Here is an 18,657-nt window from a genome sequence, read left to right as displayed (position 1 = left end):
TAAGCATCTGATGGCTTCAGGCTGTTTTCAGTCTGTGGCTTCAGCTTCCTGAGCAATGATCGGCAAGGGAACTGAATCAGAAAGCTGAAGGAAAAGGTGGGTCATGTGGAATATTAGTGAATTATGTTGTTTGTTTTGTATTTTTAACTAGTTGTTACATCCTTTCTTTTGACAGATTTCAGGTGTTCTATGAAGCCTGGCCATGCCTTAGGAACCCAATGAAATATGATACGCAGTGTGCCCACCCATTTTAGTGAAAAGAAATCTTTGTCCTTAGAAAGTTGGATTAACTATATTCCCAGCTAAATTAGTAATTCAGGAATAGACTCTTGACTCCCAGTCTTGTGTTGCACATAGGGTGATCTGATGTTTGCTGTATTTTCTATTGCAGAAGGTTGTGGCCCTTTGCTGTTGTAACTTTACGTCCACCCATTTGCGTCACATAAAAATGAGAAATAGATCTGTGAGTCTGTGGTGGATAATATTCAGGGAAAATAATACTCATGGGGGAAGCACTTGATTATTCCCAAATTAGAATTACTCAGCTAGTGTCTTTAGCAGATCGGTATTGCAAACCACACCAATTAAATGAGATAATTACTTGAAACTGAAGCCACAATTTAATTCCATGAAGGAGCTGCTAATATCTGAGAAGCTATTAATGTGCTGAGTAGCACCTTGCTGAACACGAGTCATGACAAACAGCAGTACAGCAAAGGTCTGTTACTTAACAGCTGTGTACCTTTCTCCATTAGGGAATGCATCAGCCATGTATGTGAAGCCTGTGAAAATAGGTAATATTTGCCATGTGAGTGGAGATACCTAACAAAACAGAGAAACAGCTGGAATTAAATCCCTTTTTTGTTTGCTAGTCAGCCTAGTCTCCTTTTCTCTTAATTACCACAAGGTCATGGAGACTTGCAAGGGGAAGAATGACTTGCCAAGAAGAGAGAGAAGCCAAGCTAATCGCTCCACTGCCATTTCTCTGAAAATTTACAGTATGTGTATAATTTTAAAGCCAATGCAGTAAAAATCCCTGGTTAAAATTCCTTTTAAAATACGTGTGTGAGTGAATATACAATACTGTAGCAGGATGATGGTAATTCCTTTGTTATTACAGATCCCTTACATCTTTAGCTGCAATTTTTCTTCAAACATGCTTCCAATACATGTTTCCAGGCAGAGAGTGAACAAGAATGTGTATGAATTTTTTTCATCCTGCTGCCTTTGTAGTTAATCACATGATGGATCCTGTCCAACAAGATTCCCCAACAGTACAGCTAGTTATTACTGTATGGTACTGCCTTCTCACATATTTAATTCCATCTGCAAAACTGCATTAAAAGACAACTTAAATACTTTCATAATGCCACTACTTAATAGGAGAATTTGTGGTAGTTGCCATAAGGAAATAGTGTAACCATAAGAAGGAAGAGAAGTGCCTACGAAAAAATTTCTATTAAAAGTTGATCCAAGGCATGAAAACCTTGTGAGCATATGCACAAATGAACAGATTAGCACACTCTACAGACTCTGGAGGCAGGACGTTAACTCCAATTGTTAGAAAACAGATGTGAACTCAACTATTGTCCTCCACCCCTTTTAAAGTTTTTTTTTAATGAGTTCGTTGAAGTGGAATCAGTTCCATATGTGTTTAGGAGGGAGGCTGATGGTGGCTACACTTGCTATTAGTTTGCTCTATCTGCATGCATAGTTTAGTTGGTGTTAAGGAGGAAAGAAGTAGGAGCAGGAATCATCACCTGAGGCAGCAATCATGTAGGAAATCATGATAGTATGGATGCTGTTTCCAATGTCAGATTTTAGGACATCCTTCCTTGCCTTAAGAGACCAATTGGCTCAGAGTAAGTTAAAAAATCTGTTATAATAGTCTGTCCAGATGCAGTAAAATGCTTTAGACTATCTGTCCCAACTGTTCTTTAATTCAGACCCACCACTGGAATTCTTTGTAAGAATAACAGAAATATTATGTCTTAATGCAGATATTAATCTATGTCATTTTGTATTTTTACTTCTGTAAGTGCTATCTGTTTTTATCCTCTTGAATACTACATTTTGCCACCTACACAATAATGAAGGGATGACTTTCACACTGGTGACTATCTAACATCTCTTCTCATTAACACTGAGAAAAGAGGAAATAGACGATAAAAAAGTCAAAGGGAAATGGAGAGCTCATTGCATGTGTTCGAGGAATAAGAAGCAGCAGAGGTGAGGACAGGAGTCAATTGAATCATCAGGATGCCATAAATATTTCTGAAGTAATCTCTTTATCATTAAGAAAGTGAATTAGGAGAAGCTGATGGAGCAAAAGCCTATGGTTTGAATTTAGAAGAAATTATAGCAGTCCAGGGTGCACAGTGTTCTGCTGGGACCACTGGGAGGGACTTGATTGCACAGCTTTGATGGAATTGTTGGAAGGAGAGCGTGGGAGCAGGCGGAGACGAGGCGAGATGCGGGGAGCAGCCCAGCAGAAGGTCAGGGGAAGAGCTGTGGGGGAGCGGGCGGCAAATATGTGTGAATGGCCCCTGGCAGCTGGGGAGCTGCCTCACGGGTGTCACTGAGGTGACCTGTTTCTGGCCACCAGCTTACCCCAGGGCCCGCTTTGTCTCCTGCCCCATCTTTGGCTCAGGCGGCTTCTTCGTTTTCCTTCTCCCGCAATAGCGCTGGGCGCAGCCCATGTGAGCTGATCTCCAGCGCAGCATGAGCTGCAACTGAGAGTTCAGTGTTTTAATTAGACACAGCGGGAGGGGAGGGAAGAGGATTTGGATCAGTGAGTGTCTCCGACACAGTAACAGCCCCCGACTCTTACGTACTCGACCTTGAGCGTGCTTGGGCTGGTGGGGAAGCAGAGTTCAGTCCGTGCCGATGCTGAGGGGGCTGGCACCCCGGCAAAGTGTTGGTCTGCGTTCAGCAGAAACCACCATCTGTTCTTCACTGCTGCTGGGTATCTAAGCAGGGCCATGTCAAACGTCTTCGAAAGCTGTTAAAGTCTCGGAAGGCATCGTGAGTAGTTACCTATAGGCTGCAGCAAATCAGAATCCCTTTGAGAATTAAGTCTGTTAAAAAACCCCAAAACTAATTGTGTTTCAGCTCACGTTCACTTGCAATTTGAATGCCTGGTGTTCTCTGTTAGTGAGAAAAAATTATTGCAGTAGCACTTTGAAATTATATGGTGACGCTGATGTTCTAATGTGTCTGGAAGAGCAGAAGTGAAGCTGCTGATCACAGTTGCTGTTCTCTGCACAGACAATCAAATGTGGCTTTTCAGTGATTCCCTGCATTGGCTTCAGCTGGTGCACTTCCACTCTGTGTGAACACAACCGCATAACCAGTGCTTTAGACCTAGATGGACAAAAACCCTGGAGTCAGGGGTGATATAAGGGATCTCATGTTATTCAGAGATAACTGGATACAGTTTTTGTTCACTAATATAATTTTGTGAGGTGGCTCAGAATAGACTACCGGGAAAGCACTGGGTACTTTCATGCATCTGCAATGCTAATCCGCTGCCTCTGCATGTATTAGAAATGTTATCCTACCACTTGCAACTCAGACAAGCAGGATGTTACAGTTAATATCCCAAATAGCAGCACAAAATATTTTGCTGGTTCTTGTCAGTTATTTAGTCTCAGTAGAAGAGAATGTACTTTTTTTTTTTTTTTTTTTTTTTTTTTTTTTTTTTTTTTTTTTTTTTTTTTTGGTAACAGCAATGCACAAGCTTTGTGCTGGAGTTCCCAGTTTTTCCTCATTTGATGCTATTGGTTCAGCATCTCGGTATTAGACCTCTTACAGATACTATTTTGAGGAGATGATTTTTGGACTCTAATGTAAACTTTTGCTCTTTGTCTTGAGAAATATCACATCCTTTCTGCAAAATGTTTACATTAAACATACAATCTGTCCCACATAAACAGATATAGTCTGTCCCATAACTTCAGACAAAGCACATCCAGGCTTCCCTGTTGCCTCTTGCTCCAGCAAACATGTTCTTTGAATTTATGCCTGCCCTTTCTTTCAGTCTCTGAAATACAGCTTGAGGAAGCTAAATCTGTTTCCACTGATTTCAATCTACCTTGTCAGCCTTTTCTGAGCTCCCTAAAGATTACAAGTGGGAATGTGACATTTTACTACCATGGGTCAGCTGCTCTCTGACAAATAGAGACAAAAATATAAACACATGTGAGCTGAAACTCTGATCTGCTCTATGAATATTGATTTATGAAGAATCTGAGATGGGAATTAAATTAGTATCTTTAATTAGAAGGAAATGGGAAGCTTTTTGGTGCCTATTCTTTTTTTTTTCTTTCTTTCTTTCTTTTTTTTTTTTGTTGCCAATTCCTTATGAGTTGTCTGTGTTTCTTTATCCATACTGATTATCACAGTGGTTTACCACCATATTTGCATCAATATGTTGCATAATCCTCAATTATAATTTTGGTTTTCGGAGTTCCTATTCTCTGAGAAACTTATTGTTTTTCTTGGCTTAACTGCAGACTGTTTCCACCCTCTTCTGCAAGTGATCAAATTCTGTAAAGAATTCTCTGCTTTGGACAGACTATCACTTCCCACCCATGCTGTTCTCACTGGGGTTGGAAATGTTATTCATTTTATTTAGTGTAGGGAAAAGCTTAGCTAACCCTTCAAAACAATCTTTCGAGTCCTGTAATCCAATAAAGTCCTTATTTACAATGGCCATAGCTATTTTTCTCAGTGCTGTCCAAACTGAGTTCTCTCTGGTTACAAGAGAATGAAGCATTGTTTTCCATTCTGACAGCAAAATGGTTCTATTTTATTTTTCAGTTCAGGAAAAGTGCAGCTTAACCTTGTTTAAAAGGTTTTCTAGAAAAAGAAGTTGGTCCTCTCCACATTACGCTATTTTTAATGGGTTTTGCGCCAGGGACTGAGAGAGGAAGGCTGGCAGTTGTATATGACCTGATGAGTATAAAACTGTTTTTCAGAGACTTGGATTTTCCAATTCTTTCCAGTCCTAATCACTGCTTTTTTTTTTTACACACATGAGTATTGAATTTCAGTTCTGCCAGTTGATTAAAGTGTGTGGTATATTTCTTTCTTTGGACTCAAAATTATCTAAGTACAAGATAATATTTTATTATGGTGTAGATAAAACCACTTCCCAAAACCTGCCATTTCAGATGTATACAGTGCCTCTGACCAAGGCTGGTTTTACTGAGGTCTCAGTTAGCCTAAAGCTGTGCAGATATGAACAATGGCTTCCTTGCAGAAACACACAAAGTGTGAGCGGTGCAGTATGGAAGTTGTAAATGAAACCTTTGGAAATCTATACAGCACTGAGGCATTGGCTTCCTTCCCTTAGGACCCACCAAAGAGCAGGAAGGAAGTCAGAAACTCTAGATTTGAAAAGAAATGTCATCTGGGGTGAGCTGTAACTTACTGTCATCCTTGACAGTTTCATGGCAATTGTGTTAGATACTACTTGACACTACCAGCAATGCAATTATGTCTTACTTATCCCTTTCTTCCACCCATGGAAAAGAAAAAAATCAAAGCTGAAAGGTAGTTTTTCCTTCCTGTGGTAATTGTGGTGTTTCTTAAAGCACTGTGAACAGGTTTGGAAGTGGCAAGGGCTTTGAAAGAATGTTTGTCAGGAGCCAAAATCTGCAGCAGAAATTTCCAAAGATCCTTCTTCTATTGTGGGCTGCTTGCTTGGGAGTGCTCTACAGGGATAGCAATTCAGTGCTTCATGTACTTCTGTCCTGCAACAGCTCAGCAAATTTTTTTCCAGCTTCTTGACCAAATGGTCCCAGAAGTCCTTTTATTCATTCAGCATGGTCTGCAAGTGTCAATCACAGATCAGAGCCTTGTTTGTGAGGAACCGAATTCATGTCAAGACTTGAGCACATTGGTGTGGACTCTCAGATACCTGAAAGATTGAAAAACTGCTGTTTTCATTGCTTCAAAGTTCCATTTCCTGCCTACCCTTGCAGTTCAGATGTGTTGTGACCAAAGCAGTAACTCCACTTGCCTTCTCTCTATGCTTCAAGCCACCAGTGAAGTTGGCCTGAGTGTAACTTGGCTGCAGGTGCTGGCAGCAGCCAAGTGCATTTTGTCTCATCACTCCTGGCAGCAGTGTGCTGCTGGGCTGTGGCCACTTGTAGCACATGGCACTACCACAGCCTGCACATCCACCACCTGGAAAGGGAAGAATAAAAAGGGTTTGTGCGTGAGAAACTGGAAAAAATGGCAAATCCGGAGCTTCATCAGTACTGATGAAGTCAAGAGGACATGGGCCTGCCTGCCACACCTGTGTAGGGAAGGCTCAACCAGCACAGCTCAGACTTTCCCAGAGATCCCAGAAGACTATTTGATCATTTATTCTGACTCTCCCATATAAATCAGATTATAATATTTCTCATTATATCCTTTGGGGAGAGTTAGGTCACGGCTTGGGTTAGGTTTTATGATGTGTCTGTTCTCTGTCTTGGAGATTAGGATTTTGTATGCTTTCAGCAGAAAGCAGAGGGTACTGAGGGACCACTCATATGTGGAAATGGACACCTGGTCCATCTCAAAACAGCCTAGAGACTGCACTCCATCAAGAATATATTATATATATATAGATAGATATCTACACACATATATTTATATATAGATATATAAACCCCTCTATATAAATAGATAGAACAGATATCTATCTATATTGATATAGCTCTCTGTTGTTACTGTCTTTCCCTTAGATGGTCTTTCTTTTTCTTTGTGATCTAGATACCTGTATTTTTCTGCTACAGGGACTTGTGCCAAGAGAAGATCTGAACGAATTGAGCTGTCTCCTCTGTGCCTCAGTCATGAGGACCCATGTCCCCTGGTGCTGCCTTAAAGGACCCATGCAGAGACTCAACCACCCCAAACCTGGCATCCCTTTCCTGCTGCTCTGCCTACCAGGGTCCTGCTGCTCAGTCATGGGCCCTGCAGCAGGTCAGGATCATGGTCCACAGCTAAGCAGTAAGTAACTAAAGCTTTCAGTGTCCTGCTAACAGGCGTCACCCAAGCATAATCCAGGCCCTGACTCAAATTGACAAGGACAGGTTGGGCTCTGAAATAATCTCTTTAAATAGCGGCAGCCATCTCTTTCAAAGGCACTTCCCCCCCCAGCCAGTGCTGAGAGCTGCTTACAGCACACTGCCTGCTATTTCCCACCCAGGCAGTGCAGGGCTGACACTTCTCACAGGCAAGTGTGTCCCCTGCCAGCTGTCTCCCAGCTTTGCTTTGCACAAGGAATTACAATGAATTTTGCAGCACAGTTTATCTACTTCAGGGTGCTAAAAAACAGAAGTCCCCGGGACTGCTACAGGGAAGATGAAGACTACGACCCTTTCTGGCAAAGGTTGGAGAACATTGCTGTCTGACTTAGAGCTAGAGTGCTCCTTTATCCCCCTCAGGGGTCATGGTCAGCCCTCGGGCTTCACCCAGGGCCAGGCCCACGGACATGACAATCCCTGGACCCCTTCTGCCTCCTTATGGTGTCGTAGTTGGAGTTTTGCTTCGCCTCGTTGTTTATTTAGTCGCTGTGCTATATAGGTAATGCTTTCTTTTTCCTTTCCTTACTTTCTTAAAAAAAATCAAAGCAAACAAAGAAACCCCAGGAAATTGTTTGTAATTTTCCATAATCTCACAGGGTTCTGTGGATATGAGTTGCTCTTGGAGTTATCCACTAGAAGAAGTAGAGATTTGAATATTTTTAGCCTGTGGAGTTCAGCTTTTTTTATTTTTTGATGAATACAGTATCAGAAATAGCCCTAGACAGGCCAATGACTGCTGAAAATTTATCTTGGGATAGTCCGTGTCAGATCCTGTTATTACAGTTCTGTGGTTGTCTTTGTTATGGTGCTTATGGTGATCTTAAATTCCTGTTTTCAGGCTTGGACGGTGCAGAGGGAATTTAAGAGTCATCTAGTGCCCTTGTGTAGCATGAGCTGAGGCTGTGCACACACATGGAATGGTGGTGTTGTGCAACCTCATTCTTAACCTTTTCCATAGTTTGTTTCTCCCTCAGTTTTATTATCTGGACACCACTAACAAGATCATGCTCTGGTTTTGCCAGATGTGGTACAAACAAGGGCCAATTCTCATTTTCTGCATCTCTTTGTTGCATATGTTGCTAACATTTAAAACAAATTTTTTCAGTAGGCCTGATGCTGTTAATAAAGGGGAAGACAAGGTCCCAGCTCTGCACTGCCAAAAAGGGCTTGCCCAAAGTCACCCATGATGTGACCTGTTATGCAGTGCACTTTGAATCTCCTTTCAGCACAGGACCACTCTTTCCTCTAGTTTGAATTGTTCTATTTGTTCCTAATTACGAGTTAATCATGGAGATGTGTTAGTCACCAGAAAACGTCTAGACTCAGAATACATTCAACTTAGGAAAAAGTTTAATTGCTTGAAGAGTTTTAGCTGCCAAACTGTGTGCCGTGTTGGATAGTGATCATTTGACATTCACAGCTGTGAATGCCTTGTAAGAACTTTTGAGAGGGATGTGTTTGTTTGAGGGACAGTTGGTTACCTCTTCTTCAACAGTTCCATGATGGGTGGCCTTGTGAATTCTTCTTGCTTCCAGATTGCTTTTTCTAGTGTTATCTATTTAGCAGTTGCCACCCAGTTGCCATTGCCAGCAGTAAGCAATGACGTGTGCCTAGTATGTAGAGAAGAATGGCAATAGATTATGACCACAGATGAAGGCAGATACAGTGCTAGGCTCAGGCACTGATAAATCTGACTTACTAAAAGTAAGGAGAGATTTTATCAGAGGTGATAAAACAGCTTGGTTGTTTCCTGCATGAGCTTGAGCTTTCTTTGTGTGTGTTGCTGGTGTAGCATCACACAGGTTTGTCAGACCTGTATATGGTGAGCAGAGTTATAAAAGGCTGCTCAGTCTCAGGCTTGGTTATTATGTACCTATCTGTGCTGGGTGGCCACAGTGCTTACACTTTTGTCACACAGGCTGGTTACTAAGCCCTGATCTGTTTGTCCTTAAGCCACTCTGATAAACAGTCCTGCGGAAGTCTTAGGCAAGTCACTGGATCTGTCTGTGTCCCAGTTTCTATCAGTAAAGTGGAGCTAATATTTGCTGAACTTGTCTTTCTGTTTAGGGGAAGGTGTTGGGGATTCCTATGTGATTTAGGAACAATCACTTTGCATAGGGTTTAGGCATATAAATGCCAGACACGCATTTTATATTTCCATCCTGTATGTGCCACTAGTTGGAGTGATACAGTCTCAAATGGGTGTTTCTATGTACTAGTATTACACAAAATACTCATAATTCAAGACAGTCATATTTGAATGCAGTGTTGTCTTTGATCTGTTTTAAATGTATTGTCAAAGAGATCCAGTGTGTTCCTTCCCTGTGCCTGCAGGGGTTTACTTGTCACCCTGTAGTGGTGTGCAGGACACTCAGACACTATACAGGGGAATTCCTGGCAGTGAAGATGACATCTGTTATGATGTTTCTTGACACTTTTATCTCAGCAAGCCTCTATTTTTCTACCATTTGTCTTTCATAAAGTCCCACTTGCACAAGTTGCTTAGATGCTTTAAAAATTGCTACTAATGCAGTATTTGGGGATGGGTAAAAAGGTAGAAAAGGAGCTGAGATGGAACAGGAATGTTTAGGAGCCATTGGGAAAGGGGATTGCAGGAAAGTATCAGAGGGGTCTGGGAGGCTCAGGCATCGAGAAGGGTCAGAGGAGACAGTGCTGGGACATGGAATTAGAAGGATTAATGGAGCTGGAGAGGTTCTGGGTAAAAGGGATTTGGATGAGGGAAAGGGCCCTCTCTGTCATATCCTGGGACTGCCTCTTTCTCACTCCTGTAAGAGGAAATCCCAGCCTCAGTCACATTGCAGTCATAAGCCGAGCAGACTGCTACCTGCAGCAGGCTGCTCCTGCTGCTTTGCCCCCTGTGCATGATCCATCTCTGCTCAACTCTTTGAGGAAAGAGGCAGAAGTGACTTTTAAGAGATCACCTTTTGCTTTAATAAATATTCTGAACTTGCAGGCATCAGATCTGAACCCAGTTACCTGAAAGCAGATGACAAATGTGTCTAAAACTGTGTCTTAACAATGTCTCTTGGTCAATGTATTCCAGGAAGGTCTTCAGGGAGCCTGAAGATCATGGCAGCATATAAGGCAGGGTATAAGCTTAAGAAACATGAAAAAAGGATAATATTAAAAATCCACATGTAGAGAACATGTGCATATGAGTTTGAAGTGGAATTCAAGCTTAACATTTTGAGACTGCTTAGCCCGAGCTGGGCATTGGAGTTGGAACTTCTTGTCATGGCACAGTCTATAAGGATGCTAAAGTATTCTACAGAATTTGTACCATGATACTGGCTTGTCCACAAAAATCAGATTCCTTACCTGGTGTGCAACAAGCCAATAATTACACACTGAGAGAGCCATTCATTATACTTGAGAGATGCACAAGCCTGCGTGTTCTGTGGATTCCACAAATTGAGCACACCAACTATCAATGCTTTTTACTATCTATGCATTTTAACAAAGGAATCAGCTTTTATTTGCTACAAGTTCTCTTATTAATTAGTATTCTACCTTCTATTGGTTAATGATTCTCTTGTTTCTCATGCTAATTAATCCTCAATGCTCAGTCTTTCTCTTCTTTTGGGTCAGTGGTTTCTTGTGTTGGTGGTCGGGATCTGCCCCTGCCAGAATCACCTTTTGCCCAGTCGGAGCTGATTTCAGCGCAGCTGCTGAGTTGGCTTTGTTAGTTTCTTCTTTATCTTGGGAATTCTGCAAAATATCCTTGGGGCCTACAAATTCTGCATTTTTTGTGTCCACTATCAGTGGAACATCCTTCTCCCCAGGCTTTGTTAACCTCCTCTGAGGTCTGAGTTCACTGAAGCATGTCAAGCCCTAAACATTACCAAGGTAATTCTACTAACAAGTAATTTGCTTTTCTAGCACATGGACATCACTTAGAACTTGTTAGCTGCTATCTGTTCCATGGATTAAATCTCTGTTCTTGTTGATTGGTCTTGAAATATACAAAGATCAAGCATCAAAGAGCATCCTTTCTTAAGAAAATTTTTACATTTCCACATTTTGCAACACTGTCAGTCCCTCTTAATAGTGAATGCGTATCACTATGAATGCAGATAATAAAAGCTGCTGTAGAAATGACAAAGAAAGGCTGAGTTTTCAGTCTTATATTAAAATTAGTTTCCTTTTGTGACAATTGAATTTCCATCTATGAAGCAGTACAAAGGAATGTATGTCCATAATTCCAACTTCATGTCTGCCTCAAAACATGTTGTTGTGACTCATTTTGAAAGTGTAAAAGCTGCCAAATGGGCCAACTGCTGACATTGGGTACATCTGCAATCAAAATGACAACACTGGCTCAGGCCAAAGAGCAATCCTCCTCTGTTGTCCTCTCTCTAGTGGTGGCCAGTAACAGACCTGAGAGAAAAACAAAAGCCACCTAAGATGCTTTCTCTCATATGCTTTCATGGAGTTTGCCAAGTGCTCAGGGGCTTCCTGAACCACAGATTAATTCTTGAATGATGTCTGTGTTGGTCACTACTTCCATTTAGTTGCACAATTTTTTAGGAGCCTGTTTACATTGTTGTTCTTCATAGAGTCCTCTGGCAATGAGTTCTGCAAGATAATTATTTTCTCTAAGAAGGGAAATTTAAAATTTTCTACCTAATACTTTCATATGATCTCCCCCTAACATTTATAAAGGGCAGAGTGGTGACTAGTCTTTCACAATTTGCTACTCTCTGGACATCCATGATTTTGCAGATTTTGCTCCTTCAGTTTTAGAAGCTGAGGAGATCCAGTGCTTCAGTTTAATCTGTTTAGTCTGTTTCATGGGTCCTGAGGCAGGCAGTCTGCAGGTGCTTCACCTGATGGGGACATGTAACTGTCCATCCTTGCAGGATAACTGCTTGGACACTCCTTTCTCTGTCTGACGAAGGCAGCAATTGTGGTCTTTAGGTATAGTATGCATTACTGCTTTTTATCTTCCCAAAATTATTTTTGCTGGGTTTATTATTTTCTTAGTTGTTAATATTACTATTTTTGAAAATTTGTTTTACCTAGTGCTGTTTAACTTGATGAATATTATCAGTATGTTCAAAAAACCAAACTGGAAGTAAAAAAATTATTAATTCCAAGTTGGTGCTTTTTATTATTTTAGGAGTACATTTTGGTACACACTGTCTTTGCATTGACTTTGAGATTTTAAAGTATGTAAAGCTATCTACTTAAACAAATTATATTTTTCCTGTGCCTTAATTATTTATGGAATGCCTGCATATGGATCTTCTCTCTTTTTTTCCAGTTATGCTGAGCAGCTGTTCTTGAAAAAGTAGGTTTATAAACTGTATTTTCATGTTTGCTTTTACTAATCACTTTAAAGGTAAACTGTTGTAATTTATAGCCATGTAACAAAGCTTGCCAGCTGGGTATTTGTTTTATGTCTGGAAATAAACAGACCTTTTAATGAAAACTTTTGACAAACTCCAAAAAAGGAAAAGCTCCATTAGAAAGGAACAGTGTTTTATAATGCTGGGATTTGTATTTATACTGGCTCAGATCTTCATCTGGTGGAAATGATTGCTGGAGTAGGGGCTATATTTTGTTACTGTGCTTGAGAAGTCACATGCTGTGTTTTTGTGAGTACTTGCATGCTTTGCTGCCTGTTTTGGCTGTTCCTGTAAAAGAAATCCATACTGATCTCTGCCAAGCATGTGAAATGTTTTTGAGGCAAGAAGTACTTTTGACCCAACAGGGTCATTAGTTGCCCATTTGTGATATGTGATCAAACCTCAGCCCACTGTTTACCTTGGGAGTTTGAGAGCTCTGGGAGGGTCTGTGGCACATCCAGATAGGCTCAATATGGGAAAATGTCATTTTCTCTCATGTAAATGAAACACGTGGGTGTAGAAGGAGAATCAAAGTTATTCTGAAATAAATACATGAAATACATGTATACGTACATGTATATACAGTAGAATGATGGTATCCCCTTGGTAAAGAGGCTGATGACCTTTCAGATGCAAATGTATGATAGTGTTCATATTAAATATTGAGACAGTCATATTTCAGATGTACTCTAAACCTAGCTCAAACCTGAAAAGCCTATACATATTTTACAGCTTTTGTTCCTCTTTTCCAGTGGTCACAAGGTGTTGGCTCCATTGGAGTCTTGAGCAGATATTCACTGTTCATGGGAGTGGTGCTGCACATCAAGGACTGAGAATCTGATTTACTTCCCTCTTTTTTCCTGCCCAGAAAGGGAAACCTAAGACTAGGGCAAAAAATCAATATACCACTTTGGTCTCTCTATTTGCAGATGCAAACCTTTGATGACACTAGTGTGGTGAGGCATTACCATGCACTTCTACTTTCTCACAGAATCCTGCTTCATCAATAAACTTCTTGTGGTCATCTTTGGCTGGGTTTTTTTATGGACTTTTTGATTGCAACAGATGCAATGAAAAATGACAATTGTTCTTCCATCTCAAATGCCACTTGGATAAAAAAATTTGACCCATAAAATCACAAACTTTTGATCTGCCTCTTCTTTTTGCTACATGTGCCCCTTTAACCCATTTCCAGTGTAAGAAACATAATTCACTGCTAATGCTCACTAAATATTTTAGATAGTGTGTTCAGTAATAAGATGTATCTGTTTTTCCTTTTGGAGTGGTTATGGGAGTCTGTGATATGGAAAATATTTTTTCAGAAGGGGGGAGGCATGGAATGAATTCTAACAGCACTGTGGCCTTGGATGCTGCTGCTGTTGTTTCTGCTGGGGGCTGTGCTGTAACAAGTTCCTAGGGAGGCAGTCTGATCTGGGTCTCAGCTTTGCATTAAGCAGACTAATGTGCACCCAAATTAACACTGGAAGCTTAATATCTTTATGAAGTGTTCCAGCTGTCTAACCCAAATGGAGCAGAAGTGCAGAAAAGTATAGAATAGAGCTCCTTGATAAGTTACTTGATTTGAAAGCAGAATGCCTGCTGTTAGGCTGTATCATGTAGCTTTAAGATACAGTATTGGGAGAATACTTTAAATCAACAAGTTTCAACATAAACAGGTTACAAATGTTTATATACTTTATTTATTTATCTTAGAAAATTAGCATTCTCATTAATTCTGGAGAGAGAAGACCTTGCTACAAAAATTGCCTTCTGTGAAGATATACAGAATGATGGATGCTATTGGTATATTACTTGATTCTAATAATAAAACATTTTGTATTACCCCTATTGTTAGGTGAATTCCTCAGTGAAAAAATTGGAAGTGTAATAGGAAGCAGAGGTACAGGCACAGATTATTGATACCATTAAGGAAACGGATGATACTGCTCAAAGTGGGGCAGTTGCTCAAAAAACAGATATTTCTAAATATTTAAAAATTCTTTTTGGAAGTTGTTGCAAAGCATATTACAGTGCTGATCACTGCTGTATAACATGTGCTTTAGCCAGCCCTGCTGATGGATAACTGCAAAACTTAGACCCAAATTATTTTAGGAAAAAGGTAAGTAATTTTTGTTGGAGATAATACTGGATTCTCTGACATAATTTTTTTGTTTTAGAAAACCATTTCTACCAAATAGATTAATAGTAAGTCATGTAGAGGAGCTTATACCATGTGTGTAATCATAGCCACAGACCAGGAGTGGTATCAGCTCTTTTCCAAATCACTGGTCTTCTGCTTAATGCTCCTTTCCCCCATAATAATCTCCAAATTCCAAGAATTCCTAGAAGTTTTGCATTTATCTGTTAACAGGACCGCAAAATCCTGCACTACTATACATTGTTCCTTGTGAACTGAATGCTATGGACCAGAGAGTCAGGCAGCTGAAGGTAGCAAAACTGGCAAATTTTTGTAGCAGTGTTGTCTCTCCTAAGTTTCTTGGGGAAGGAGATTTTTGTGCCACCACATTTCTACCATATTTACATGTGTATTTACCTATGAAATGTTAACCCACAGATCAGGAGACCTAATTCTTTAGCTCTGTAGGAGGATATAATTGTTATCCCTTATCAAAGTAATTTCCTTCCTGTCACGAGGCAGCTGATGGCTGTCAAGAGTACTCTCTGCAAGTACTCTCGTGTACAATGTAGTGGCATTTTTTACTGCTATTAATAGTTTATGGGAATGGTCTGCAGCAGCTACTTGCCTTTTTTGAGAAAGATAGAATTGCGTATGGAAAATAGAATTCCAGTTATTCTAAAATTTTTGGAAGCACTGAACTAGGATCATTGCCCCTTGTGTACTGAGTACTAAGGAGGGTCTGGCTGTCCAGACAACACAGATGATATATTTCTTATTTTCTTGGGTAGGACAGTTTCACAGTTTGCCCACGGGCTGGGTTATTTGTGGCTTTTCTAACAGCTGGAAGGTTGGAGTATCTGTCAGTGCAGCTATGTCGAGGTAATATGACAGTCTGCCTGTTTGATGCTTGCAAGGAGTAACTGAGAGGTGCATCCTTCTTATATGCTTAAATCCTTTGATGATCCAAGCTTTTCTAACAAGTTTCTTTTGTTTGTTTTCAGGGATGACAATAAAACAAAGAAACAAGATATCCCAGCACTTTGTGATCTTCGCTGCTGTAAGAATGTGCCCATAAGAAATGGCCTTATTGGGCAAAAGCCACTCTCTATCAACCCCGAGAGACTGAAGGATTTTGGTGAGGAGGATTACCTGAACGGGGATGTGAAGTCCTGGGAAATGAAGATAGTGAGCCGAAATGAGGAGTTACTTAGGGATGCCCTTTCCTCCATCCCTCAGCCGAGCAGTAGGACCAGCCTGGCAAGCTGTAATAAGCTGATTCGATTTGAAGACATTAGTGCAGCAGCCTTCAAAATCCAGTGTGGTGTTCAGAAAACCCCCTGCATGGTAGGGAATCTTTATGGTTTTGCATTCTCTCAATGTTTTTCTTTTTCCTTATGAAAGCTTATCAGAAATGAAGGAAGAGTGTGAATTGCAGCAGACAGATCTGTGTAAGACTCATGTTCATATTAGTTGTATTTAACTGTCAATAATAATTTTCTTCTTACCTGTTTACACTAACTTAAGTCCTCAAAGACTGCAGTGACCTGTAAACAAAGGCTAAAACACATTAGGCATAGAGTTAATGCACTGTGGTATCATGCTCCCTGTGAAAAACTCCTGCTACAAGGAACCTGAGTTGGAGGTGGCAGACTACCAGCATCTGGGTAAGCACTCTTGTGCGAGGGTCTGGTTTGGAACCAGCCCTTCTGTTTGGAGAATTTGAAGGTACAGATTTCCCTTTTCAGTCAGGTGAACCAGGAAGGGCTGGATATGTTCTGTAACCAGGTGTTTCTGCCCCAGGTGTCTTCAGCAAAATAAGGATGGTAAGACAGACACACACAAACATGTGCACCTGTTGATCAGCCTAGGTATAGAAATGACTGAGATACTCCCATCAATATACAAGATCTGTTAAAGCATAAGAGAAGTACAGTGGCAAGCTGTACTGTATTTCTACACTTTTTCATAGTGTATTTCTACTGCTGGGAGCTGTTCAAGAAGGCTTCTCTGGGCACTCTGTGGCTAATCTCTTTTCCTTTTGGTGGGTGAAAAGAGTGTCTTTGCCACATGGCAATTCCTAGCAGCAGCCCCAAATCATGCTCTCAATGAATTCTTGTGGATTGTTTTTTCTGGCATGCACAGGGATAGGATCTTGCAATCTCAGTCCCTGCTTGGGGTTAGCAGTCCCTGGAGCGAAGTGGTTGGGTCCTCAAGGTGTAGTAGTTGTCCCCATTCCCAGATGATGTCTGCTGATCCAGAGACATCAGAACTATTTCCAGTGTGGGGTTTTAGCCTAGCATTCCCAAAATAAAGATAGCTGGGCTTTTTATAGCATGTTACTGAAGAAGTGTGTTTTGTGTCAAAAGACACGGTACAAGACAGTTTGTGGCTGTAAGGTGGGACAAAAGATTTGGCCAGAATGCAGAGAAGTTTTGGCTAGAGTAGAGTTAATTTTCTTCACAGTAGTTGGTATAGGGCTGTGTTTTGGATTTGTGATGAAAATATTGTTGATAATACAGAGATGTTTTTGTTACTGCTGAGCAGCTCTTACACAGAGTCAAGGCGTTTTCTGTTCCTCACTCCACCTCACCAGTGAGAAGACTGGGGATGTACAAGGAGTTGGGAGGGGACACAGCTGGAACTGCTGACCCAAGGGACATACTATACCATATGACACCTTGCTCAGCAATAAAATTAGGGCAAAAGTTGGCTGGGAGCCTGTGGCTCAGGGTCTGGCTGGTGGTGAGCAATTGTTTTCAATTGCAAAAGTTGTCTTTCTTGGGTCTTATGTATCCCTCTGTGTTATTTTCCTTTTAATTACATTGTCGTTATTGTTATTTATTTATTTATTTATTCTTACTAACTGTTTTTATCCCAACCCATGAGATTTCTCACTTTTAGCCTTTCAATTCTCATCTTCCCCAGAGCACAGGGGGAGGGAAATGAGCTATTGGTAGGATGGTGTTTAGTTGTCAGCTGAGGTTAAACCATGACACCCCTCAGCTTAAATAGCTCCTTTTTCCTGAGTGACCCTGACAGATTTATGCAACCCAATTGTATCCCCTTTCTGCATTTAGTGTGTCAAGCTAAACAGTCTCACTTTCTTTAGTCTTTTTTAATGAACTATGCTTTTTAAATTATCAGAATAGTGGAAAACCTATGTTCATATAAAAAACCTGTATATTTTAGTGTGAAAATAGCTTATGACTGCTGTTATTCAAAGCAATGTTCCTGCAGAAGTCATTAGTGCATTTCATGCATTGATTCAAAACACAGAGTGGTGTCAAGAAAAACACAGAAAACCTTTAACTCATCACTGAGAGCCCCTTTCAAGGACATTTATTTAGATTAAAAGGCGAGTGTGACTGTACTCCAGTCAGTTAATTGAAGTGAGAAACACTTTGCAGGGTGATTCTTAATCTGCAAGTAAGACCATGGATGGAGCATCCTGTTTCCTTAGACAGGAGTTTGCCTTGGAGCTGAGATATGGCATCATGAGTGAATTGTAACATGCCAAAGGGGTAGTGAGCATAAGAGAACAAGGAGCTGACATTAAATTGCACACCCGGTTTGGCTACTGATGAAGGAGATGTAAGGGTTGTTGTGCTGGCTTTGTGGAGGCCAGAGGGAGGCTGTGCTGTTTGTTGTATGTTAGACATGGTATCTCTAGTCCTTAGATAAGAGCACGGTGACTAAAGGGAAATCTTACAGGTTCAATGGGTCTTATGAGGTCACACATCAGGTCAGTTCAGCTGAAAATAGCACTGATTCCTGCTTTGTTAGAAGTAATTGCTATATTTAGGCTATATGAAGAGAGCCTCAGTTACAGGCAGATGAAAAGGATAACTTAAAATACTGAGTATCAAAATTAAAGAAAAATATCAATCTAAAGTACACCACCTTGGGGGGGTAAAGAGTGACTTAATGACATAGTTTTAAATATAGTAGACTTAGCAACTTTATTATTCACAGCATTCATCTCCTTAAATCCTTTTTCTGATTGTTTGCTCCAGAATCCAAGATTCTCTACAAAAACAAGTATGGTATGTGAAGAACTAGTAGTGTTTCT

The 18,657-nt window shown here is 40.6% G+C and overlaps 1 protein-coding gene across 4 annotated transcripts in view; it reads left to right on the top strand.

Moving 5' to 3' along the window:
* Positions 1–7,197: 7,197 nt before the first annotated feature.
* Positions 7,198–18,657, top strand: part of LOC138112349 (L-threonine ammonia-lyase-like) — a 32,013-nt gene continuing 20,553 nt past the window's right edge. Inside the window, exons 1-3 of one of the 4 annotated variants that reach the window (XM_069019258.1) lie at positions 7,198–7,384; positions 12,364–12,390; positions 15,590–15,932. In XM_069019258.1, the coding sequence (XP_068875359.1) occupies positions 7,284–7,384; positions 12,364–12,390; positions 15,590–15,932 (471 nt within the window). In that variant the 5' untranslated portion in view covers positions 7,198–7,283. Of the gene's footprint in view, positions 7,579–12,363; positions 12,391–15,589; positions 15,933–18,657 lie in introns of all 4 variants that reach the window. The other 3 variants (XM_069019256.1, XM_069019260.1, XM_069019257.1) reach the window with 3 other exon arrangements.

This window comes from Aphelocoma coerulescens, chromosome 6 (genome assembly GCF_041296385.1).
Source record: "Aphelocoma coerulescens isolate FSJ_1873_10779 chromosome 6, UR_Acoe_1.0, whole genome shotgun sequence".
In the NCBI taxonomy this organism is placed as follows: domain Eukaryota; kingdom Metazoa; phylum Chordata; class Aves; order Passeriformes; family Corvidae; genus Aphelocoma; species Aphelocoma coerulescens.
This window is presented reverse-complemented; position numbering and strand designations above follow the sequence as displayed.